Source organism: Oncorhynchus masou, chromosome 32 (genome assembly GCF_036934945.1).
Source record: "Oncorhynchus masou masou isolate Uvic2021 chromosome 32, UVic_Omas_1.1, whole genome shotgun sequence".
Lineage (NCBI taxonomy): Eukaryota > Metazoa > Chordata > Actinopteri > Salmoniformes > Salmonidae > Oncorhynchus > Oncorhynchus masou.
Window position 1 is genome coordinate 16743036 of NC_088243.1, and position 22076 is coordinate 16765111.

General features: G+C 44.4%; 1 protein-coding gene across 2 annotated transcripts in view; it reads right to left on the bottom strand.

Annotated features, from left to right (window-relative positions):
- The window catches only part of LOC135525630 (coiled-coil domain-containing protein 85C-A-like), a 108941-nt gene that overhangs the window by 19590 nt on the left and 67275 nt on the right, over window positions 1–22076 (bottom strand). The window contains exons 2-3 of one of the 2 annotated variants that reach the window (XM_064953365.1): window positions 18594–18658; window positions 11791–11883 (exon numbers count right to left, since the gene is read on the bottom strand). In XM_064953365.1, coding sequence (XP_064809437.1) covers window positions 11791–11883; window positions 18594–18658 — 158 coding nt within the window. The remainder of the gene's footprint in view (window positions 1–11790; window positions 11884–18593; window positions 18659–22076) is intronic. The other variant, XM_064953367.1, reaches the window with a different exon arrangement.

A 22076-nucleotide genomic window follows, 5' to 3' on the forward strand; every position in this document is an offset into this window, starting at 1 on the left:
CACAAGCATTTGTGTAAGAGTATTGATAGCTAGCATAGCATTAAGCCTAGCATTCAGCAGGCAACATTTTCACAAAAACAAGAAAAGCATTCAAATAAAATCATTTACCTTTGAAGAACTTCGGATTTTTTCAATGAGGAGACTCTCAGTTAGATAGCAAATGTTCAGTTTTTCCAAAAAGATTATTTGTGTAGGAGAAATCGCTCTGTTTTGTTCATCATGTTTGGCTAAGAAAACCCCCAGAAAATTCAGTCATTACAACGCGAACTTTTTTCCAAATTAACTCCATAATATCGACAGAAACATGGCAAACGTTGTTTAGAATCAATCCTCAAGGTGTTTTTCACATATCTTTCGATGATAAATCATTCGGGGCAGTTGACTTTCTCTTCTGAATTAAATGGAAACGTGCATGCACCTGGAGATTACGCAATAGTTTTGACGGAGGACACCGAGCGGACACCTAGTAAATGTAGTCTCTTATTGTCAATTTTCCAATGATATGCCTACAAATACGTCACAATGCTGCAAACACCTTGGGGAAACGACAGAAAGTGTAGGCTCATTCCTTGCGCATTCACAGCCACAAAAGGAGACATTGGAACACAGCGCCTCCAAAATCTGGCTCATTTCCTGTATGAAATGTAATCTTGGTTTCGCCTGTAGCATTAGTTCTGGGGCACTCACAGACAATATCTTTGCAGTTTTGGAAACGTCAGAGTGTTTCCTTTCCAAAGCTGTCAATGATATGCATAGTCGAGCATCTTTTCGTGACAAAATATCTTGTTTAAAACGGGAACGTTTTTCATCCAAAAATGAAATACTGCCCCCGGAGGTTTAAGAGGTTAAATGTATGTTGTTCTGTCCGTGAGCTGTTCTTGTTTATTGATGTTCTTTATTATGTCATTCTGTATTATGTTTCAGATTTTGTGTGGACCCCAGGAAGAGTAGCTGCTGCTTTTGCAACAGCTAATAGGGATCCTAATAAAATACCAAATGCCTGTGTTTTCTGTCTGTGCCAGTTCGTCTTATTTGACAAGCTGGGGCGGCAGGGTAGCCTAGTGGTTAGAGCGTTGGACTAGTAACTGAAAGGTTGCAAGTTCAAATCCCCGAGCTGACAAGGTACAAATCTGTCGTTCTGCCCCTGAACAGTCAGTTAACCCACTGTTCCTAGTCATTGAAAATAAGAATTTGTTCTTAACTACTCTGCCCATCTCTGAGCCTGCCTGCCGTCCTGTACCTTTGCTCCTACTCTGGATTATCAACCCCTGCCTGCCTTGACCTGTCGTTTGCATGGCCCTGTGGTTACAATAATCATTGTTACTTCACACAGTCTGCACTTGGGTCTTACTTTGATTCATGATAGAATCAAAGCTAGATAAACAGAATGAGGGGTGGAAGTTAGGGTTAACATGATGTATTGCTGTTGTAAGGTCTACTTTATTACTCTGGGTTATTGGGTAAAGTCTGAGCTGTGTTTACATTAAAGACATGAGGTTATTGTCCCTTAACACTCAGGGTGGAATGTGGAAGAGGCAGAGGCAGGGCTGAAGTAAAAGTGCATATACTGGAGACTGACATTCAATATTGCAAAATGGCGCCAACAGAGATGATCGCCTCGCTTCAAGTCCTTAGGAAACAATGCAGTAATTTGTAATTTTTGTTGTTGTTACATTGTTAGCCCAGAAAATCTTAAGTGTATTACAAACAGCCGGGAAGAACTATTGGATATAAGAGCGACGTCAACTTACCAACATCACGACCAGGAATACAACTTTCCCGAAGTGAATCCTTTGTTCGGACCTCCATGCTGGACATTGGATCTAATCCCAGAGGCCGACCCAAAACAACGTTGTTGCCGCAGGAGAGGAAGGCGGAGGGGCCTCCTGGTCAAACTTAGGTGAGCACACCACCACCGCTTCTGAGCATATTACTCGTCAATATCCAGTCTCTAGACAACAAGGTGGATGAAATTAGGGCAAGAGTTGCCTTCCAGAGAGACATCAGAGATGGTAACATTCTTTGTTTCATGGAAACATGGCTCACTCAGGATATGTTGTCAGAGTTGGTACAGCCACTGGGTTTCTTCATGTGTCGTGCCAACAGAAACAAACATCTGGTAAGAAGAATGGCGGGGGTGTATGCCTCATGATTAACGACTCATGGTGTAATCATAACAACATACAGGAACTCAAGTCCTTTTGTTCACCTGACCTAGAATCAAATGCCAACCGCATGATATATCAAAATAATTATTTTAGATTATAGTATACCCCCCAAGCAGATACATCGACGGCCCTGAAAGAACTTCACTGGACTCTATGTAAACTGGAAACCATATATCCTGAGGCTGCATTTATTGTAGCTGGGGATTTTAACAAATCTCATTTGAGAACAAGGCTACCTAAATTCTACCAGCACATTGATTGTGCTGGACCACTGCTACTCTAACGTCCGTGATGAATACAAGGCCCTCCCCCACCCTCCCTTCGGCAAATCTGACTATGACTCCATCTTGTTGCTCCCCTCATATAGGCAGAAACTAAAACAGGAAGAGACCGTGTTTAGGTATATCCGACGTAGGTCTGAACAATCGGATTCCACACTTCAAGATTGCTTCAATCACGTGGACTGGGATATGTTCCAGGTAGCCTCAGGCAATTACATCGACGTATAGCCTGACTCGGTGAGTGAGTTTTTATTAGGAAGTGCATTTGAGGTGTCGTACCCACTGTGACTATTAAATCCTTCCCTAACCAGAAACAGTGGATTGACGGCAGCATTTGAATTTTTTTGGGGACAAAACTGAAAGTGTGAACCACCGCATTTAATCATAGCAAGGTGACTGGAAACATGACCGAATAAAAACAGTGTAGTTATTCCCTCTGCAAGACAATCAAATAAGCAAAGCGTCAGTACAGAGACAAAGTTGAGTCGTAATTCAACGGCAAAAACACGAGACATATGTGGCAGGGTCTACAGAAAATCACGGATTACAAAAAGAAAAACAGTCCTGTCGCGGACATCAATGTCTTGCTCCCAGACAAATGAAACAACTTCTTTGCTCGCTTTGAGGACAATACAGTGCCACCGACACGGCACACTACCAAAGACTGTGTATTCTCCTTCTCCATGGCCGACATGAGTAAAATATTTAAACGTGTTAACCCTCGCAAGGCTGCCGGCCCAGACAGCATCCCAAGCTGAACATAGTGCCTCTTCAACCTCATGGGGCTGAAGAAATTTGGCTTGTCACCAAATACCCTCGCAAACATTTACAGATGCACAATTGAGAGCATCCTGTCGGCTGTATCACTGCCTGGTATGGCAACTGCACTGCCCTCAACCACAAGGCTCCCCAGAGGATAGTGCTGTCTGCACAACGCATCACCAGGGGCAAACTACCTGCCCTCCAGGACACCTACAGCACCCGATGTCACAGGAAAGCCAACAAAAAAAAATCAAGGACAACAACCACCCGACCCACTGCCTGTTCACCCTGCTAACATCCAGAAGGTGAGGTCAGTACAAGTGCATTAAAGCTGGGACCGAGAGACTGAAAAACAGCTTCTATCTCAAGGCCATCAGACTGTTAAACAGCCACCACTAACATTGAGTGGCTGCTGCCAACATACTGACTCAAATGTCCAGCCACTTTAATAATAAAAAATTGGATGTAATAAATGTATCACTAGTCACTTTAAACAATGACACTTTATATAATGTTTACATATCCTACATTACTCATCTCATACAGTTGAAGTCGGAAGTTTACATACACTTAGGTTGGAGTCATTAAAACTCATTTTTCATCCACTCCACAAATTTCTTGTTAAAACTTCTTGACGCTACCCATCCTTGTAGTGGGATCATTTTCGTCAGCAACCGCTGAATAGCATAGCGCAACAGTCAAATAATATTACTAACAAATATTCATATTCATGAAATCACAAGTGCAATATTGCGAAACACAGTTTAGCCTTTTGTTAATCACCCTGTTGTCTCAGATTTTGAAATTATGCCGTACAGCGAAAGCAATCCAAGCGTTTGTGTAAATGTATCAATAGCCTAGCATAGCATTATGTACACTTAGCATCAGGAAGCTTGGTCACGAAAATCAGAAAAGCAATCAAATTAACCATTTGCCTTTGATTATCTTTGGATGTTTTCACTCACGAGACTCCCAGTTACACAGCAAATGTTCTTTTTGTTCCATAAAGATTATTTTTATACCCAAAATACCGACGTTTGTTTGTCGCGTTAGGTTCAGAAATCCACAGGAAAGAGCGGTCTCCACAACGCAGACATATATTCCAAATAATATCTCTAATGTCCACAGAAACATGTCAAACGTTTTTTTATAATCAATCTTCAGGTGGTTTTTAAAATATATATTCGATAATATATCAACCGAAGTGTGTAGCTTTTTCCATAACAGCGGGAGGAACAATGGCGGCTTTACTCAATTACGCACAAACTCACTCTGAGAGCCCCCACCTCTCCACTTACGCATTGTGATCCTTCACACTCATTTTTCAAAATAAAAGCCTGAAACTATGTCTAAAGACTGTTGACACCTTAGGGAAGCCACAGAAAAAGGAATCTGGTTGATATCCCTTTAAATGGAAGCTAGACATGCGTAGGAACAGAAGAGCTTCAAAATAAGAGGCACTTCCTGGTTGGATTTTCCTCAGGTTTTCGCCTGCAATATCAGTTCTGTTATACTCACAGACAATATTTTGACAGTTTTGGAAACTTTAGAGTGTTTTCTATCCTAATCTGTCAATTATATGCATATTCTAGCATCTGGTCCTGGGAAATAGGCCGTTTACTTTGGGCACGTTTACTTTGGGAACGTGCCCCCTAGCTTCAAGAGGTTTTAACAAACTATAGATTTGGCAAGTTGGTTAGGACTTTGGCATGACACAAGTCATTTTTCCAACAATTGTTTACATACCGATTATTTCACTTAGAATTCAGTGTATCACAATTCCAGTGGGTCAGAAGTTTACATACACTAAGTTGACTGTGCCTTTAAACAGCTTGGAAAATTCCAGAAAAGTATGTCATGGCTTTAGAAGCTTCTGATAGGCTAATTGACATAATTTGAGTCAATTGGAGGTGTACCTGTGGATCTATTTCAAGGCCTACCTTCAAACTCCGTGCCTCTTTGCTTGATACCATGGGAAAATCAAAAGAAATCAGCCAAGACTTCAGAAAAAAAATTGTAGACCTCCACAAGTCTGGTTCATCCTTGGGAGCAATTTCCAAATGCCTGAAGGTACCATGTTTATCTGTACAAACAATAGTACACAAGTATAAACACCATTGTCATGTCTTGTTATGTCTGTTCCTGTCCTTTCTCTTCACTCTGTCTCTCTCTGCTGGTCTTTTTAGGTTACCTTCTCTGTCTCTCATTCTTCAGCTGTTCTACATCTCCCCTAACTAGCTCATTCACTCTTCCCCACCTGTTCTCTCTTCCCCCTCTGATTAGGTCTCTATTTCTCTCTCTGTTCCTGCTACTTTCAGTGTCTGATTCTTGTTTGTGTTTTTGATGCCAGAAGCAAGCTGTCGTCTCGTTTGCTTCCACCTTGTCCTGTCCTGTCGGAGTCTGCCTGGCAGGTGCATCCTGCACTATACTAACGTTCTTTTTGTTCCGCTGACAACGTTGGAAGAGGATTTATGCCATTCCTGTTTTTTCATTAAAGAACTCTGTTTTCTGTTAAAACCGTTTTTGGGTCTTCACTCAAGTTCATAACAGAAGAATCAGACCAAGAATGGACCCAGCGGCTCCGGACCCTTTTCACTCCGCCGTCGAGATCCAGGGAGCGATGCTAGGCAGACACGAGGAGGAATTGTCTGCTGCTCAACATGCCGTTGAGACCCTGGCCGTCCAAGTCTCCGACCTCACAAGACAGGTTCACCAACTCCACCTCGATCCACCGCCCACTTCCAGGGTATCCGAGTCTCCGGAGCCCAGGATCAACAACCCGCCGTGTTACTCTGGGGAGCCCACTGAGTGCCGCTCATTCCTCACTCAGTGTGATGTGGTGTTCTCTCTCCAGCCCAACACTTACTCCAGGAGCGCAGCCCGCATCGCCTACGTCATTTCTCTCCTTACCGGACGGGCGCGTGAGTGGGGCACGGCAGTCTGGGAGGCGAGGGCTGAGTGTATTAACCAGTATCAGGACTTTAAGGAGGAGATGATACGGGTTTTTGACAGTTCTGTTTTTGGCGAGGAGGCTTCCAGGGCCCTGTCTTCCCTATGTCAGGGGAATCGATCCATAACGGATTATTCTATTGAGTTTCGCACTCTCGCTGCCTCTAGTGACTGGAACGAGCCGGCTTTGCTCGCTCGTTTTCTGGAGGGTCTCCTCGTCGAGGTTAAGGATGAGATCCTCTCCCGGGAGGTTCCTTCCAGTCTGGACTCCTTAATAGCTCTCGCTATTCGCATAGAGCGACGGTTTGATCTTCGTCGCCGAGCTCGTGGAAAGGAGCTCGCGTTCTCCGTTGCTCCCCTCTCCACATCACTGCCACCTGCCGCATCACTGCCACCCTCCTCCGCCGGCTCGGATGCTGAGCCTATGCAGCTGGGGGGTATCCGCATCTCGGCCAAGGAGAGGGAACGGAGAATCACCAATCGCCTCTGTCTCTACTGCGGCTCCGCTGGTCATTTTGTCACCTCATGTCCAGTAAAAGCCAGAGCTCATCAGTAAGAGGAGGGCTACTGGTGAGCGCAACTACTCAGGCCTCTCCTTCTGGATCACGCACTACCTTTCCGGTCCATCTCCGCTGGCCCGGTTCATCTGCTTCCTGCAGTGCCTTGATAGACTCTGGGGCGGAGGGCTGTTTTATGGACGAGACCTGGGCCCGGGAACATGACATTCCTCTCAGACAGTTAGGGAGCCCACGGCCTTGTTCGCTTTAGATGGTAGTTCTCTCCCCAAGATTCAGCGTGAGACGCTGCCTTTAACCCTCACTGTCTCTGGTAATCATAGCGAAACCATTTCTTTTTTAATTTTTCGTTCACCTTTTACACCTGTTGTTTTGGGTCATCCCTGGCTAGTGCGCCATAACCCTTCTATTAATTGGTCTAGTAATACTATCCTATCCTGGAATGTTTCTTGTCATGTAACCTGTTTAATGTCTGCTATCCCTCCTGTTTCCTCTGTCTCTTCTTCACAGGAGGAGCCTGGCGATTTGACAGGGGTGCCGGAGGAGTATCACGATCTGCGCACGGTGTTCAGTCGTTCCAAGGCCACTTCTCTCCCTCCACACCGGTCGTATGACTGTAGTATTGATCTCCTTCCGGGAACTACTCCCCCGGGGTAGATTATACTCTCTGTCGGCTCCCGAATGTAAGGCTCTCGAGGATTATTTGTCGGTTTCGCTCGACGCCGGTACCATAGTCTCCTCCTCCTCCCCGCCGGAGCGGGGTTTTTTTTTGTTCAGAAGAAGGACGGGTCCCTGCGCCCATGCGTGGATTATCGAGGCTGAATGACATAACAGTTAAGAATCGTTATCCGCTTCCTCTTATGTCTTCAGCCTTCGAGATCCTGCAGGGAGCCAGGTTTTTCACCAAATTGGACCTTCGTAACGCCTACCATCTCGTGCGCATCAGGGAGGGGGACGAGTGGAAGACGGCGTTTAACACTCCGTTAGGGCACTTTGAATACCGGGTTCTTCCTTTCGGCCTCGTTAACGCTCCAGCTGTCTTTCAGGCACTAGTTAACGACGTCCTGAGAGACATGCTGAACATTTTTGTTTTCGTTTACATGGACGATATCCTGATTTTTTCACCGTCTCTCTCGATTCATGTTCAGCACGTGCGACGCGTCCTCCAGCGCCTTTTGGAGAACTGTCTTTATGTGAAGGCTGAGAAGTGCACTTTTCATGCCGCCTCTGTCCCTTTTCTCGGTTCCGTTATTTCCGCTGAGGGCATTAAGATGGATCCCGCTAAGGTCCAGGCTGTCATTGATTGGCCCGTTCCTAAGTCACGCGTCGAGCTGCAGCGCTTTCTGGGCTTCGCTAATTTCTACCGTCGTTTCATCCGTAATTTCGGTCAGGTGGCAGCTCCTCTCACAGCCCTTACTTCTGTTAAGACGTGCTTTAAGTGGTCCGTTTCCGCCCAGGGAGCTTTTGATCTTCTTAAGAATCGTTTTACATCCGCACCTATTCTTGTTACACCTGACATCTCTAGACAGTTTGTTGTTGAGGTTGACGCGTCAGAGGTGGGCGTGGGAGCCATTCTTTCTCAGCGCTCTCTCTCTGACGGCAAGGTCCATCCTTGCGCGTTTTCTCTCATCGCTTATCGCCGTCAGAACGTAACTATGATGTTGGTAATCGCGAACTGCTCGCCATCCGCTTAGCCCTAGGCGAATGGCGACAGTGGTTGGAGGGGGCGACCGTTCCTTTTGTCGTTTGGACTGACCATAGGAACCTTGAGTACATCCGTTCAGCCAAACGACTTAATGCGCGTCAGGCTCGTTGGGCTCTGTTTTTCGCTCGTTTCGAGTTTGTTATTTCTTATCGTCCGGGCTCAAAGAACACCAAACCTGATGCTTTATCTCGTCTCTTCAGTTCTTCTGAGGTCTCCACCGACCCCGATGGGATTCTCCCTGAGGGGCGTGTTGTCGGGTTGACTGTCTGGGGAATTGAGAGGCAGGTAAAGCAAGCACTCGCTCACACTCCGTCGCCGCGAGCTTGTCCTAGGAACCTTCTGTTCGTTCCCGTTCCTACTCGTCCGGCCGTTCTTCAGTGGGCCCACTCTGCCAAGTTAGCCGGCCACCCCGGCGTTCGGGGTACGCTCGCTTCCATTCGCCAGCGTTTCTGGTGGCCCACTCGGGAACGTGACGCGTCGATTTGTCGCCGCTTGTTCGGTCTGCGCGCAGACTAAATCTGGGAACTCTCCTCCTGCCGGCCGTCTCAGACCGCTTCCCATTCCCTCTCGACCGTGGTCTCACATCGCTTTAGATTTTATCACCGGACTGCCTTCATCAGCGGGGAAGACAGTTATTCTTACGGTTGTCGATAGATTCTCTAAGGCGGCTCATTTCATTCCTCTCGATAAGCTCCCTTCTGCTAAGGAGACGGCTCAGATCATTATCGAGAATGTTTTCCGAATTCATGGCCTTCCGTCTGACGTCGTTTCCGACAGAGGCCCGCAGTTCACGTCTCAATTTTGGAGGGAGTTTTGCCGTTTGATTGGGGCTTCCGTCAGTCTCTCGTCCGGCTTTCATCCCCAGTCTAACGGTCAAGCCGAACGGGCCAATCAGATTGTTGGTCGCATTTTACGCAGTCTTTCTTTTCGTAACCCTGCGTCTTGGTCAGAACAGCTCCCATGGGCAGAGTACGCCCACAACTCGCTTCCCTCGTCTGCTACCGGTCTATCCCCTTTTCAGAGTAGCCTCGGGTACCAGCCTCCGCTGTTCTCATCTCAGCTCGCCGAGTCCTGCGTCCCCTCCGCTCAGGCTTTTGTCCAGCGTTGCGAGCGCACCTGGAAGGGGGTCAGGTCGGCACTTTGCCGTAATAGGGCGCAGACTGTGAGGGCCGCTAATAAGCGTAGGTCCAAGAGTCCTAGATATTGTTGCGGTCAGAGAGTATGGCTCTCCACTCAGAACCTTCCCCTTAAGACAGCTTCTCGCAAGTTGGCCCCGCGGTTCATTGGTCCGTTCCGTATTTCTCAGGTCATTAATCCTGTCGCAGTGCGACTTCTTCTCCCGCGCTATCTTCGTCGCGTTCACCCGGTCTTCCATGTCTCCTGTGTTAAGCCCGTTCTTCGCGCCCCCGCTCGTCCCTCCCCCCATCCTTGTCGAGGGCGCACCCATCTACAGGGTTCGTAAGATTTTGGACATGCGCCCTCGGGGCCGTGGTCATCAGTACCTAGTGGATTGGGAGGGGTACGGTCCTGAGGAGAGGAGTTGGGTTCCCTCTCGGGACGTGCTGGACCGTTCGCTGATCGATGATTTCCTCCGTTGCCGCCAGGTTTCCTCCTCGAGTGCGCCAGGAGGCGCTCGGTGAGTGGGGGGTACTGTCATGTCTTGTTATGTCTGTTCCTGTCCTTTCTCTTCACTCTGTCTCTCTCTGCTGGTCTTTTTAGGTTACCTTCTCTGTCTCTCATTCTTCAGCTGTTCTACATCTCCCCTAACTAGCTCATTCACTCTTCCCCACCTGTTCTCTCTTCCCCCTCTGATTAGGTCTCTATTTCTCTCTCTGTTCCTGCTACTTTCAGTGTCTGATTCTTGTTTGTGTTTTTGATGCCAGAAGCAAGCTGTCGTCTCGTTTGCTTCCACCTTGTCCTGTCCTGTCGGAGTCTGCCTGGCAGGTGCATCCTGCACTATACTAACGTTCTTTTTGTTCCGCTGACAACGTTGGAAGAGGATTTATGCCATTCCTGTTTTTTCATTAAAGAACTCTGTTTTCTGTTAAAACCGCTTTTGGGTCTTCACTCAAGTTCATAACAACCATTGGACCAAGCAGCCGCATACCGCTCAGAAAGGAGACGCATTCTGTCTCCTAGAGATGAACATACTTTGGTGCGAATCAATCCCAGTACAACAGCAAAGGACCTTGTGAAGATGCTGGAGGAAACGGGTACAAAACAATCCACAGTAAAACAAGTCCTATATCAACATAACCTGAAAGACTGCTCAGCAAGGAAGAAGCCACTGCTCAAAACCACCATAAAAAAGCCAGACTATGGTTTGCAACTGCACATGGGGACAAAGATCGTACTTTTTGAAGAAATGTCCTCTGGTCTGATGAAACAAAAATAGAACTGTTTGGCCATAATGACCATTGTTATGTTTGGAGGAAAAAGGGGGAGGCTTGCAAGCCGAAGAACACCATCCCAACCATGAAGCACGGGGGTGGCAGCATCATGTTGTGGAGGTGCTTTGCTGCAGGAGGGACTGGTGCACTTCACAAAATAGATGGCATCATGAGGGAAGGAAAATGATGTGGATATATTGAAGCAACATCTCAAGACATCAGCACGACCATCACGCATCCATATATTTATATGTACATATTCTTATTTCATCCCCTTGCATTGTGTGTACAAGGTAGCCATTGTGAATTTGTTAGATTACTTGTTAGATATTACTGCACTGTTGGAACTAGAAGCACAAGCATTTCGCTCGTCTCGCATTAACATCTACTAACCATGTATATGTGACCAATAACATTTGATTTGATATTGGAAATTGGGATCGTACACCTTTAAATGTAGAGGAGCTGGAGAAGGTTTGAAAGTGTTTGAAAGTCCAGTTCAAAGCAAGTCTGTGAAGTGATACTGAAGTCAGCGAGGGAAACTCTTAAAGCACTTCAAAGGAGTTAAGGCCGCAATAAGAGGAAGAAAGTACCAATGTTGGGATAGAAATCTGTGGACTGGTTTCAACCTTGTGTGAGTCTTTGAGACTCAGGAAATGCTTTCCAAATGTCTGAGCTTCCAGAACTCTCTTTCTCTCTCCCTCTGAATGTGTCCCCCATGTGTGTGTCTTTTCCCTGTTGGCTTTGATCTATCCTGACAGATCATGACCCCTGACCTTGACCCTTATCAGCCGGAGTGAGAACATGAAAGAACAATGCTGCTGCCACAAGGACCTCTGCTTTGGTGACCACTGCTATGGTGACCGTTACCGCTGCGACCTGTAATTGTTGTTCAATTAAAATATACTGCAAATCGTCTCAAAACAGATACGGTTTTCTGGTAGCTAGGATTTATCCACAGAGCCAAACAGAGAGGTCAGGGCAGGGAGAGGGAGTGGTTTGGCGCCATACTGTACGTACATTCTGCAGTGGGTCTTGCTGGTACTGTGAGAGCTGAGACTCAGAGTGGTAGAAGCCCTTCCTCAGACTCTTCAGATCACCACTTTTAGACTGCTGAGAGAGAGGGGGGGAGAGAGAGCAGCAAGAGGAAGAGAGAGCAAGAGAGAGGGGGAGAGAGAGCAGCAAGAGGAAGAGAGAAAACACATTTAGAGGAGTAGACAATGCACAAAGAAGTCCAAGAGGAGAAAATGTGCTGCTGATATCTGTACAAGAGAGAGGAGCTCAGCACAGAAGTTGAGAGGTTTGATGCTGAGGATTGTCAATAGGCCATTTTAGAACACCTTGCAAGACAGCAGATGTCAGTTCAGTTCATTCATACCCAATCTATCGTATAATTGAAAATGGCCAGCATGTGTTTTGTATCCTCATGCCTGGGGTAAAATAAATGGCATCCCTCTGCCTCAGGACACTGGACTGAGTGTAGCTCAGAACCTGTAGCTCTGCATGTAAAGTAGTCTAGAACTATGACCAAAGACACGAGGAAGATCTCATCAAATGACCATTGGAACATCTGATGTATCTAGTCTTCCAGAAGAAAGAAAGCTACTACTACAACTACTAAGGACATGGTGATCTCTAGTGGACAACCAGAGACTTACACAACCAGAGACTTTCTGTTGAACTATTCGTCGCAGATGGAATGGACAATTTCAACAGAGAGAGATGACAAAGACATACAAGCGTAAATATGTACATTGCATTTCTAAATCCGAATGAGCGGTTGTTGGGGATGCTAAATATCCATTTTAACGATGAGCGTATTATTCAACTGTATGTACGATAAAATTCCTTTCTCTCCTTCTCCCGCTCTTTCGTTCCCCACCTTTTCATTGTGTAACCAGACGTCATATCGGGTTAGTCCACTAGGGATTTTTCATTGCATTATGTTAGTAATCAATTCAACCTTTACTGTGTGTGTTTACATATTTCTGTGTGATTATTTCATTAGTTAGTAAATAAATAATTAAGCCAATTTGTGTAAACTGAGTCATCATGTAGACTAGGGTTCGTGCACATTAATAGAATATTACGACGTTCAGAATGAGACTGATATGAGGTAAACATACATGAATAAGTGACTGTTATCTATAGATATGAATATATCTTATAAGAGTATCATTCGGGAGATAGGAACTTGTTAAATGGGTTTTCCCGTGGTGCCCCAAGTTACTGAGTTAATTGTAACATTATTAATTTAATCACATAATCAATTAAACATAGTTCATTGTTTTGATAAGTTAACAGTCATCGCATTAATGATAATAAGTCACAACAAAATGTTATATTATGGCTATGTATAGTGTTTTAAAGTGTCACGTTCTGACCTTAGTTCCTTTTTTATGTCTTTATTTTAGTTGGTCAGGGCGTGAGTTGGGCTGGGCATTCTATGTTGTTTTTCTATGTTTTGTTCTGTTGTTATTTTTCTATGTGTTTGGCCTAGTATGGTTCTCAATCAGAGGCAGGTGTCAGTCATTGTCTCTGATTGGGAGCCATATTTAGGTAGCCTGTTTTCTGTTGTGTTTTGTGGGTGGTTGTATCCTGTGTTAGTGTTTTCACCATACGGGACTGTTTCGGTTGTTTGTTTGTACTTTTGTTATTTTGTTCAGTTGATTTATTAAATATATCATTGTGGACAATTACCACGCTGCACATTGGTCTGATCCTTGCAACTCCTCCACTGAAGAAGAGGAATTCCATTACATAAAGTACAAAATGGAAAATAAATAAACATAAATATGGGTTGTATTTACAATGGTGTTTGTTCTTCACTGGTTGCCCTCTTCTTGTGGCAACAGGTCACAAATCTTGCTGTGATGGCACACTGTGGTATTTCACCTAATTTTTAATTATTGTTTGGTGAATGGACCCCACACCTTACAACCATAAAGGGTTCTATAACTGGTTTAAGTATTTTTAGCCAGATCCTAATTGGGATGTCGAATTTTATGCTCCTTTTGACGGCGTAGAAGGCCCCTCCTGACTTGTCTCTCAGATCTTTCAAAGCTTTGTGGAAGTTACCTCTGGCGCTGATGTTTAGGCCGAGGAATGTATAGTTTTTTTGTGTGCTGAGGGCAACGGTGCCTAGATTGAATTTGTATTTGTGGTCCTGGCAACTGGACCTTTTTTGGAACACCATTATTTTTGTCCTAATGAGATTCACTTAGGGCCCAGGTCTGACAGAATCTGTGCAGAAGATCTAGGTGCTGCTGTAGGCACTCCTTGGTTGGGGACAGAAGCACCAGATCATCAGCAAACAGTAGCCAGTTGACTTCCGATTCTAGTCAGGTGAGGCTAGGTGCTGCAGTCTGTTCTAGTGCCCTCGCCAATTTGTTGAAATATATGTTGTTCAGGGAGGGTCTCTGTCGCTCTCTGTTCTCATTGGTGTTATGGGTTAGATTCAGTGGGATGACAGTACTATCTCCAAAGACGGGTTGGTTGTTTAGCAACAAATCTCCGGAGTGAAGTCTCTTACGACAGCAGTATGCGTATTATGTAATCACAGAGCTGTATGTATGGAGAAATGTCTACATCAATAGGACACTCATATCTGTGACCCAAATGACACCCTATTCCCTATTCACTTTAGAGTCCAACACCTCAGACCAGATCACTTTTGAAACTCATCACAGCCATTCAGGGAATTACAAAAACAGAGTTTTCATCCCAAAAGTCTGGTTAAATGGATAAATAATTGTACAGGGCACCAGGGGTACTTGCTTCTGTGATTCTTAAAATACAGAGCCTGAAATTATCATTTTGTTTCATTGTTTTCTGGCTCAGCTCTCAGTCTTATTGACCACCCAATATTGCTAACTAGTGATGCACCGATATGACATTTTTGCCCGATACCGATATCTGATATTTTCCTTGCCAAAAAAACAGATACCGATAACTGATATTTAACATTTTTGCAGCCTTTTAAGCATTCTAGTACAGTTAAATAGTTAACACACACACATGGACGCAGTGGACTTAGGCACTGCATCTCAGTGCAAGAGGTGTCACTACAGTCCCTGGTTCGAATCCAGGCTGTATCACATCCAGCCGTAACTGGGAGTCTGTCACGCCCTGGTCGAAATATATTGTGTTTGTCTTTATTTATTTGGTCAGGCCAGGGTGTGACATGGGTTTATTGTGGTGTGTTTTGTCTTGGGGTTTTGTTAGGTATTGGGTGTGTTGTTTAGTGGGGGTATCTAGCATAGTCTATGGCTGTCTGGAGTGGTTCTCAATCAGAGGCAGGTGTTTATCGTTGTCTCTGATTGGGAAATTAATTTAGGCAGCCATATTCTTTGAGTGTTTCGTGGGTGATTGTTCCTGTCTCTGTGTTTGTTGTCACCAGATAGGCTGTATAGGTTTTTATGGTCCGTTTGTTGTTTTGTATTGTTAGTTATTTCATGTCGAGTTCCTTTTCATTAAAGAACATGAATAACCACCACGCTGCATTTTGGTCCGCTTCTCCTTCGACAGACGAGAACCGTTACAGAGTCCCATAGGGCGGCGCACAATTGGCCCAGCGTCGTCCGGGTCTTCACTGTAAATAAGAATGTGTTCTTAACTGACTTGCCTAGTTAAATAAAGGTTACACACACACACACACTGACCAAAAAGTTATTTTGTTGCATTTACGTATGTCCTCATTACCAGTAAAACATAATCAAAACCTATTTCTTTCAATTACTTGCTGTGCTGTTTCATTCATTTGTTTAGTCATTTCATTCTCAACCAGGATTTCTGTGGAACACCGTTTGGGTCTTTGCATGTCAAAAAAGATACACGTCAAATAACAGTATTTGACGTGTCAAATAAGCTTGTTGACCAATCAGGACCTGAATATTACTGCACGTCACATAATAATTTAACGTGTTCATACATTTTTTAGGTAATTATTACACATTGATTACACTATCACTCGTATTTCAGATGTCACAATGATTCATCGATACGTATGCTATGATGCTGGTAAAGTTGTCTCGCGCACCTACAGTGCTGGTCATAAAAAAGCTAGCTTGCTCATGGATACAAACAATGTTCTTCCCCAAAAACATAGCAAAACAACATAATCTAGGTGTCATCATCTAAAATAACCCTAATTTATAAGACAGTTCTTATTTGATTAATGGTGGTCGGACCCATCTATGTGAAGCTAGCCACAAGAAGGACTAGCCACAAGAGTGGACTTTGCGGTTAGCCTTCAAAATAAGTATGGCATTCTACTATTTGTATTAATTTACATCACTGTCAATGACATACTTTTACTTTGAAGGCAAACCGCAAATTCCATGACTGTGCCTAATCCTTATTGTGGCTAGCTTCACAACACATAACCCGGTCTGGTCGAGCCTCACTAGCCAGATGAAGCTAGCTGGCTGCTTATAAAGTTAGCTTTGGGCAACAGGGTTAAGTAGCTGGCTAGCTATTTATTTTCATGAACTGAAGTTCAATTTCAAGAGGAGAACAATAAGTGGCAACCTAGCTAATACTTACTCACAATAATTCCTAAATCATTGCTAAGAATAATGAAAATGACTACAGTTTCCACTGGTCATTGTTTTCAGGCTGTTTGTATTGGCGCTAGCTATGTACCCCAGAAGTTGCGGTTGAAGAAATTACGCTTTATTACCAATGTGGTATTGTAAACACATCGTTCGTGGCCTGTGTCGCTTGTTTGCAGACTTTTTTTGTACAGCTTTGACAGTGCTACTGTATCTTTATTGACACGCAAAGTCCCAAATGGCGTTCCATAGTATGTATGTCGTGAAGCTAATAGCAGTGACTCCATTACTGTGTAACTCCGGTAGGGTAATGTCTGAAAAATAGCTCACTTGGTAGTGTGTACCGGTGCTCGACCAGCCGGCGAAAGCCAACATCACCCACGACAGAGAACGGTTGATTGTCAATGGCAATGAATTCCATTATTTTTGCTTTAATGGATTTCACCTTTGAGTTGACTTGCTGAAATGATCTTACTCTTTCAAATGATTGCTCGACTTGTTGACTGTTCGATCCACACAGCAGACATTGTGGGCGAGGTTAGGAATGCTGTGTTGCATGTGTAGCACAACATTTTACGTGGCGTCATTACGTCATGTACCTACGTTATATAGGTATGGATGGTAGCATTGACAACAGTTACCGATGTTGGCATTTTTAGCTAATATCATCCAATTACGATATGTTCACCGATATATTAGTTATCCCTATTGCTAACGCTAGCTAGCTAGCCAGTTAATATAACTTGTTTTTTTCTAAATGTACTGTATCTAGCTAAGTTAGCCACGTTATGAGTACAACTCTCATTTGCTGTTGACATCAGGATACGATTTGAGAGCATTAATTAACTCCAAAAGTGGTTAGTAACTTTGGCTGCATACCGACAGTGCATTCAGAGCCATCCAGTGGCTAGCCACATTACAACCAAAGACAGTACAGTATGAAGATAGGCAGAAACTGCTTCTCGAATAGAAATCCTTGTAGGCGATGTCATGGCGATATTGGCTAGCTAAGCTCATGCGTAGAAACAAGGTTCTAACAGTCGTCTCTCAATATAAAGTTTAAATGAAAATGTGTCAGATTGTCACGTTCATGAGGTTGGAGTAATATCATGTTCAACTACTTAAGACATTGGCTCAAATCTAGGTTGTGCCATTAAATTTCAAGAAAATTAACAACTAAGGAATAATTTTTCACTTCTCTCATTGACTTCTCAAACCCCAAACCCCGGCCTGGTCGGTTTCGCAGACGTTTCCGGAAGTCTTGTGATATTGCACCTCTGGGTTTAGAAAGTCTGTGCGACAACCTTCATATTCACCAGGTTCCCATGAAGCATATGTAATGACAGTCCACCACCACATACCAGAGAGTCTCCTGATTAGCAAGGGGTAGTCTGTGTTTCATTTCATTGTGTATTAAAAACACAGTTTGAGATCATTGTGATGGGATGTCAACAGGGGTCCGAAGGGGGAATTGTTTGCCACAGTAACCAAGAGGGTGGCATTTGGGACACGTACCTATTCTATTCACCTCTAGCTGATGTCATAATGATGCTCCCTCTGGTCATTACAATGTTACTAAAACTCTTTACTACTCTGAGTGCACTCTCTTCCCTGTAGTATCCATCTCTCTCAGGTATGTACTTTAGTGTATATGTGTGTGCATTCATGTGTGAGTAAATGTGTGTGAACCTGTGTGTATGTGTTTTAACATCTCCTAGTAGAGAATAGAGATAGTACAAATGTGTGTCTGTGTTCTGGTTGTTGCTCCTCATGGATTCCTTTCATGTGAAATCAGACCCCAGACAGAATGGCAATGAGAAGCAATGAAACATTCATCCCATGAGTGAGTTCTCCTGCTCTCCCATCATTTATCCCAATCCATTATGGAAGTTCACTTTCACTGTGGAGTTGAATAATTCACTTAACCATGTCATCCCAGCAGGTAGAAACAAGCTCTCTCTCTCCCTCTCTCCCTTCCTCCCTCTCGCTACATCTCCTCTGTGTAGCCGATTACTAGGCAATATTTAGCTTTCTCTATTAGCTCCCACTACATCTCTCTCATTCTCTGTTTATACTTTGAAAATGACACTCGTCACTACTGCCTTCTCACCCTCTCCCACGAGAGAGTTTAGGTTTGAAAAAGTGAGAATGGAAAACATTGAGAGAGTTTAGGTTTGAGAAAGTGAGAATGGGAGACATTAAGAGAGAGTGGAAATTGAAAAACAGAGTGGTGATAGTTTTCACCATGGTAACAGTAGCTGAGAGTTTTACCTGTGATAGAAGCTGCTTGTTGTCATCCTCCAGGACCTTGGTCTCCATTTGCCTGATGTAGTTACCTGGAAGAATAAAGAGGCAGAGAGAATATCAATGAAAAGAATGCCAGTCAGTCACACTGATCCAAGGCCTGTCTCATATCAATGACAGTGTCTGTCTCCCAAATGGCACCCTATCCCCTTTAAAGTGCACTACATTTACTAGGGCTTTGGTCAAAAGTAGAACACTATATATAGAACAGGATTCCATTTGGGACGCAGTCTCTGTTAAATCCAGGTGTCCATTCCGGCTCTGAAACAATGGAGTTCAATAGACCAAGACCCATGTGTGCCCACAGATTCCCTCCAGTCTCTGTTAATACCAATTAGGTTGTGTTTGATGTATTCTGAGTTGGGCTCTGGGTCCCTCTGTGTGACGCTCAGCAGTCCTCTCAGCCTTAATCCCCCCCAGTTCTATTGTTGACTCTCCCATGGGGATTATGTTGTGTTAGCGCTCCACTAAAACCAACATTGCTGTCTTTTTTCTCCTGTAAACTGCTGATACCCAACACTCAATACCGGATTTCACAACTATTTCCTTTAGAGAGATCTATATCCAATACATCAACCAAAGCACTGGAATTCTGGAATTCTTCAGTGGCACGAAAACGTCTTGGTTTTCATTATTTAAATGGACTGTATCAGCAATGGCAGTGATTATTAGGCCCTACACGCACACACACACCTCTCTATCTGTTCTCTCTCTCTCTGTTCTATCTATCTCTGTTCTCTCTCTGTTCTATCTCTCTCTCTCTCTCTCTCTGTTCTATCTATCTCTGTTCTCTCTCTGTTCTATCTCTCTCTGTTCTCTCTCTCTCTGCATAAGCATGCGCTATCCTCCGTCTCAGTAGTTACCTTAATGAGAGGGGAGGCCCTGTAGAGGTGTGTGTGTGCGATGACCTTAGTGATGACTGAAACTTAGTAAGAGGGGATCTCTCTGCCATACAAAGGAACACACCTGTTCCTCCATAACTCCCTCTGAAGGAATGAGAGAGAGAAAGAAAGAGATGGGGACGAGACAGTGGAACCAATCCCAAGGAGACTAATGGTCTAGCTGGTAGACATAAAGATGTGAAGGCCGTGACACATGCCAGAGTTCATCTCATGTACCATATAACCTCTGACCTTATGACTAGTAAATCACAAAAACCCAGTTACATTGTCGCTGGACAAGGGTCAAGCCACAAATGGCACCACATTCCCTATATAGTGCATTGATTTGAACAGAGCCCTATGGGTCCCGGTCAACATTAGTGCACTATAAAGGCTGCAGGTATCCTAGCGGTTAAGAGCGTTGGGCCAGTAAAGCCTTGTTCACATTGGCAGTCTGAAGTGACTCAAATAAAAAAAAATGCATATTAGAATCTGTTATCTTTTATTGTCTAAACAGCCAAAAAGCACCACCAATCAGCCTACACCACTGTGCACACAGTGGCATTCATGGCCAAGGCATTCATGGCCATTAGACTGGCTGTTTGTCGCTGACTGTCTCTGTCTAGGCTGTGAGAATGAGAGGCACAGACAGACAGATACAGTAGTGATTAACTTGATTCATCCCCCATAGGGTGAAGAGAGAGCAAGAGAGGGAGAGAGAGAGAGAGGGAAAGAGAGGGAGAGAGAAGCAGAGAGAGGCATAGAGAGAGGCATAGAGAGAGGCAGAGAGAGAGGCAGAGAGAAAGAGAAGAGAGGCAGAGAGAGGCAGAGGCAGAGAGAGAGAGAGAGGCAGAGAGAGAGAGAGAGGCAGAGAGAGAGAGAGAGGCAGAGAGAGAGAGAGAGGCAGAGAGAGAGAGAGGCAGAGAGAGAGAGAGAGGCAGAGAGAGGCAGAGAGAGAGAGAGAGAGAGAGAGAGAGAGAGAGAGAGAGAGAGAGAGAGAGAGAGAGAGAGAGAGAGAGAGAGCTCCTGTAAGCCTCTTTGCCCTTTTGTGACCCTCTAATCTAACTACAGTAGAACTGCTCTGGTCAAAAAAGGTTTGGCATGGGTCCTCAAATCCTCCAAAACTTCTACAGCTGCACCATTGAGAGCATCTTGACTGGCTGTATCACTGCTTGGTATGCCAACAGCACCACCCTCGATAGCATGGCGCTACAGAGGGTGATGTGGACAGCCCAGTACATCACTGAGGCCGAGCTCCCTGCCATCCAGAACCTCTATGCTTGTCGTGATGTGTGTTTTGTCCTATATTATTATTTAATGTATTTGTATTTTTAATCCCAGTCCGCGTCCCCGCAGAAAGCCTGTTACCTTTTGGTAGGCCGTCATTATAAATAAGAATTTTGTTCTTAAATGACTTCACTATTTAAATAAAGGTTAAATAAAATAAATAAAAAGCATAAAGTCTAACACCAACAATGACACTCCAACACACACACACACACACACACTCACTTAATTTTGTCATGTCTTGTTATGTCTGTTCCTGTCCTTTCTCTTCACTCTGTCTCTCTCTGCTGGTCTTTTTAGGTTACCTTCTCTGTCTCTCATTCCTCAGCTGTTCTACATCTCCCCTAACTAGCTCATTCTCTCCTTCCCACCTGTTCTCTCTTCCCCCTCTGATTAGGTCTCTATTTCTCTCTCTGTTCCTGCTACTTTCAGTGTCTGATTCTTGTTTGTGTTTTTGATGCCAGAAGCAAGCTGTCGTCCCGTTTGCTTCCACCTTGTCCTATCCTGTCGGAGTCCGCCTGGCAGGTGCATCCTGCATTATACTAACGTTCTTTTTGTTCCATTGACTACGTTGGAAGAGGATTTATGCCATTCCTGTTTTTCATTAAAGAACTCTGTTTTCTGTTAAAACCGCTTTTGGGTCTTCACTCAAGTACATAACAAATTTGCTCTGACACACACACACACACACACACACACACATAACATGCACACACATTTACATACAATCATCATATACGCTGCTACTACTCTGTTTATCATATCCTGATGCCTAGTCACCTCTGTACATATCTACCTCTATCCCTCCAGTATCCCTGCACATTGTAAATATGGTACTAGAACTGACTGACCCTGTATACATTATAACTTACTTACTTATGTTCTTCTTATTCTTATTTCTTGTGTGTTTTTGTTCTACCTTATCTTATTTTTACTTCTACACTGATAATAATTACTGCATTGTTGGGTTCAAAGCTTTTTCACTACTTGTGTACATGACATTAAAACTCCAAACATAACTGTTGGGTAAACCCAGATAGACCTCCAGTTATGGAATTGATTTAAATCAAATTGATACGGGTTTTTGACCGTTCTGTTTTTGGGGAGGAGGCTTCCAGGGCCCTGTCTTCCCTATGTCAGGGGAATCGATCCATAACGGATTATTCTATTGAGTTTCGCACTCTCGCTGCCTCTAGTGACTGGAACGAGCCGGCTTTGCTCGCTCGTTTTCTGGAGGGTCTCCTCGTCGAGGTTAAGGATGAGATCCTCTCCCGGGAGGTTC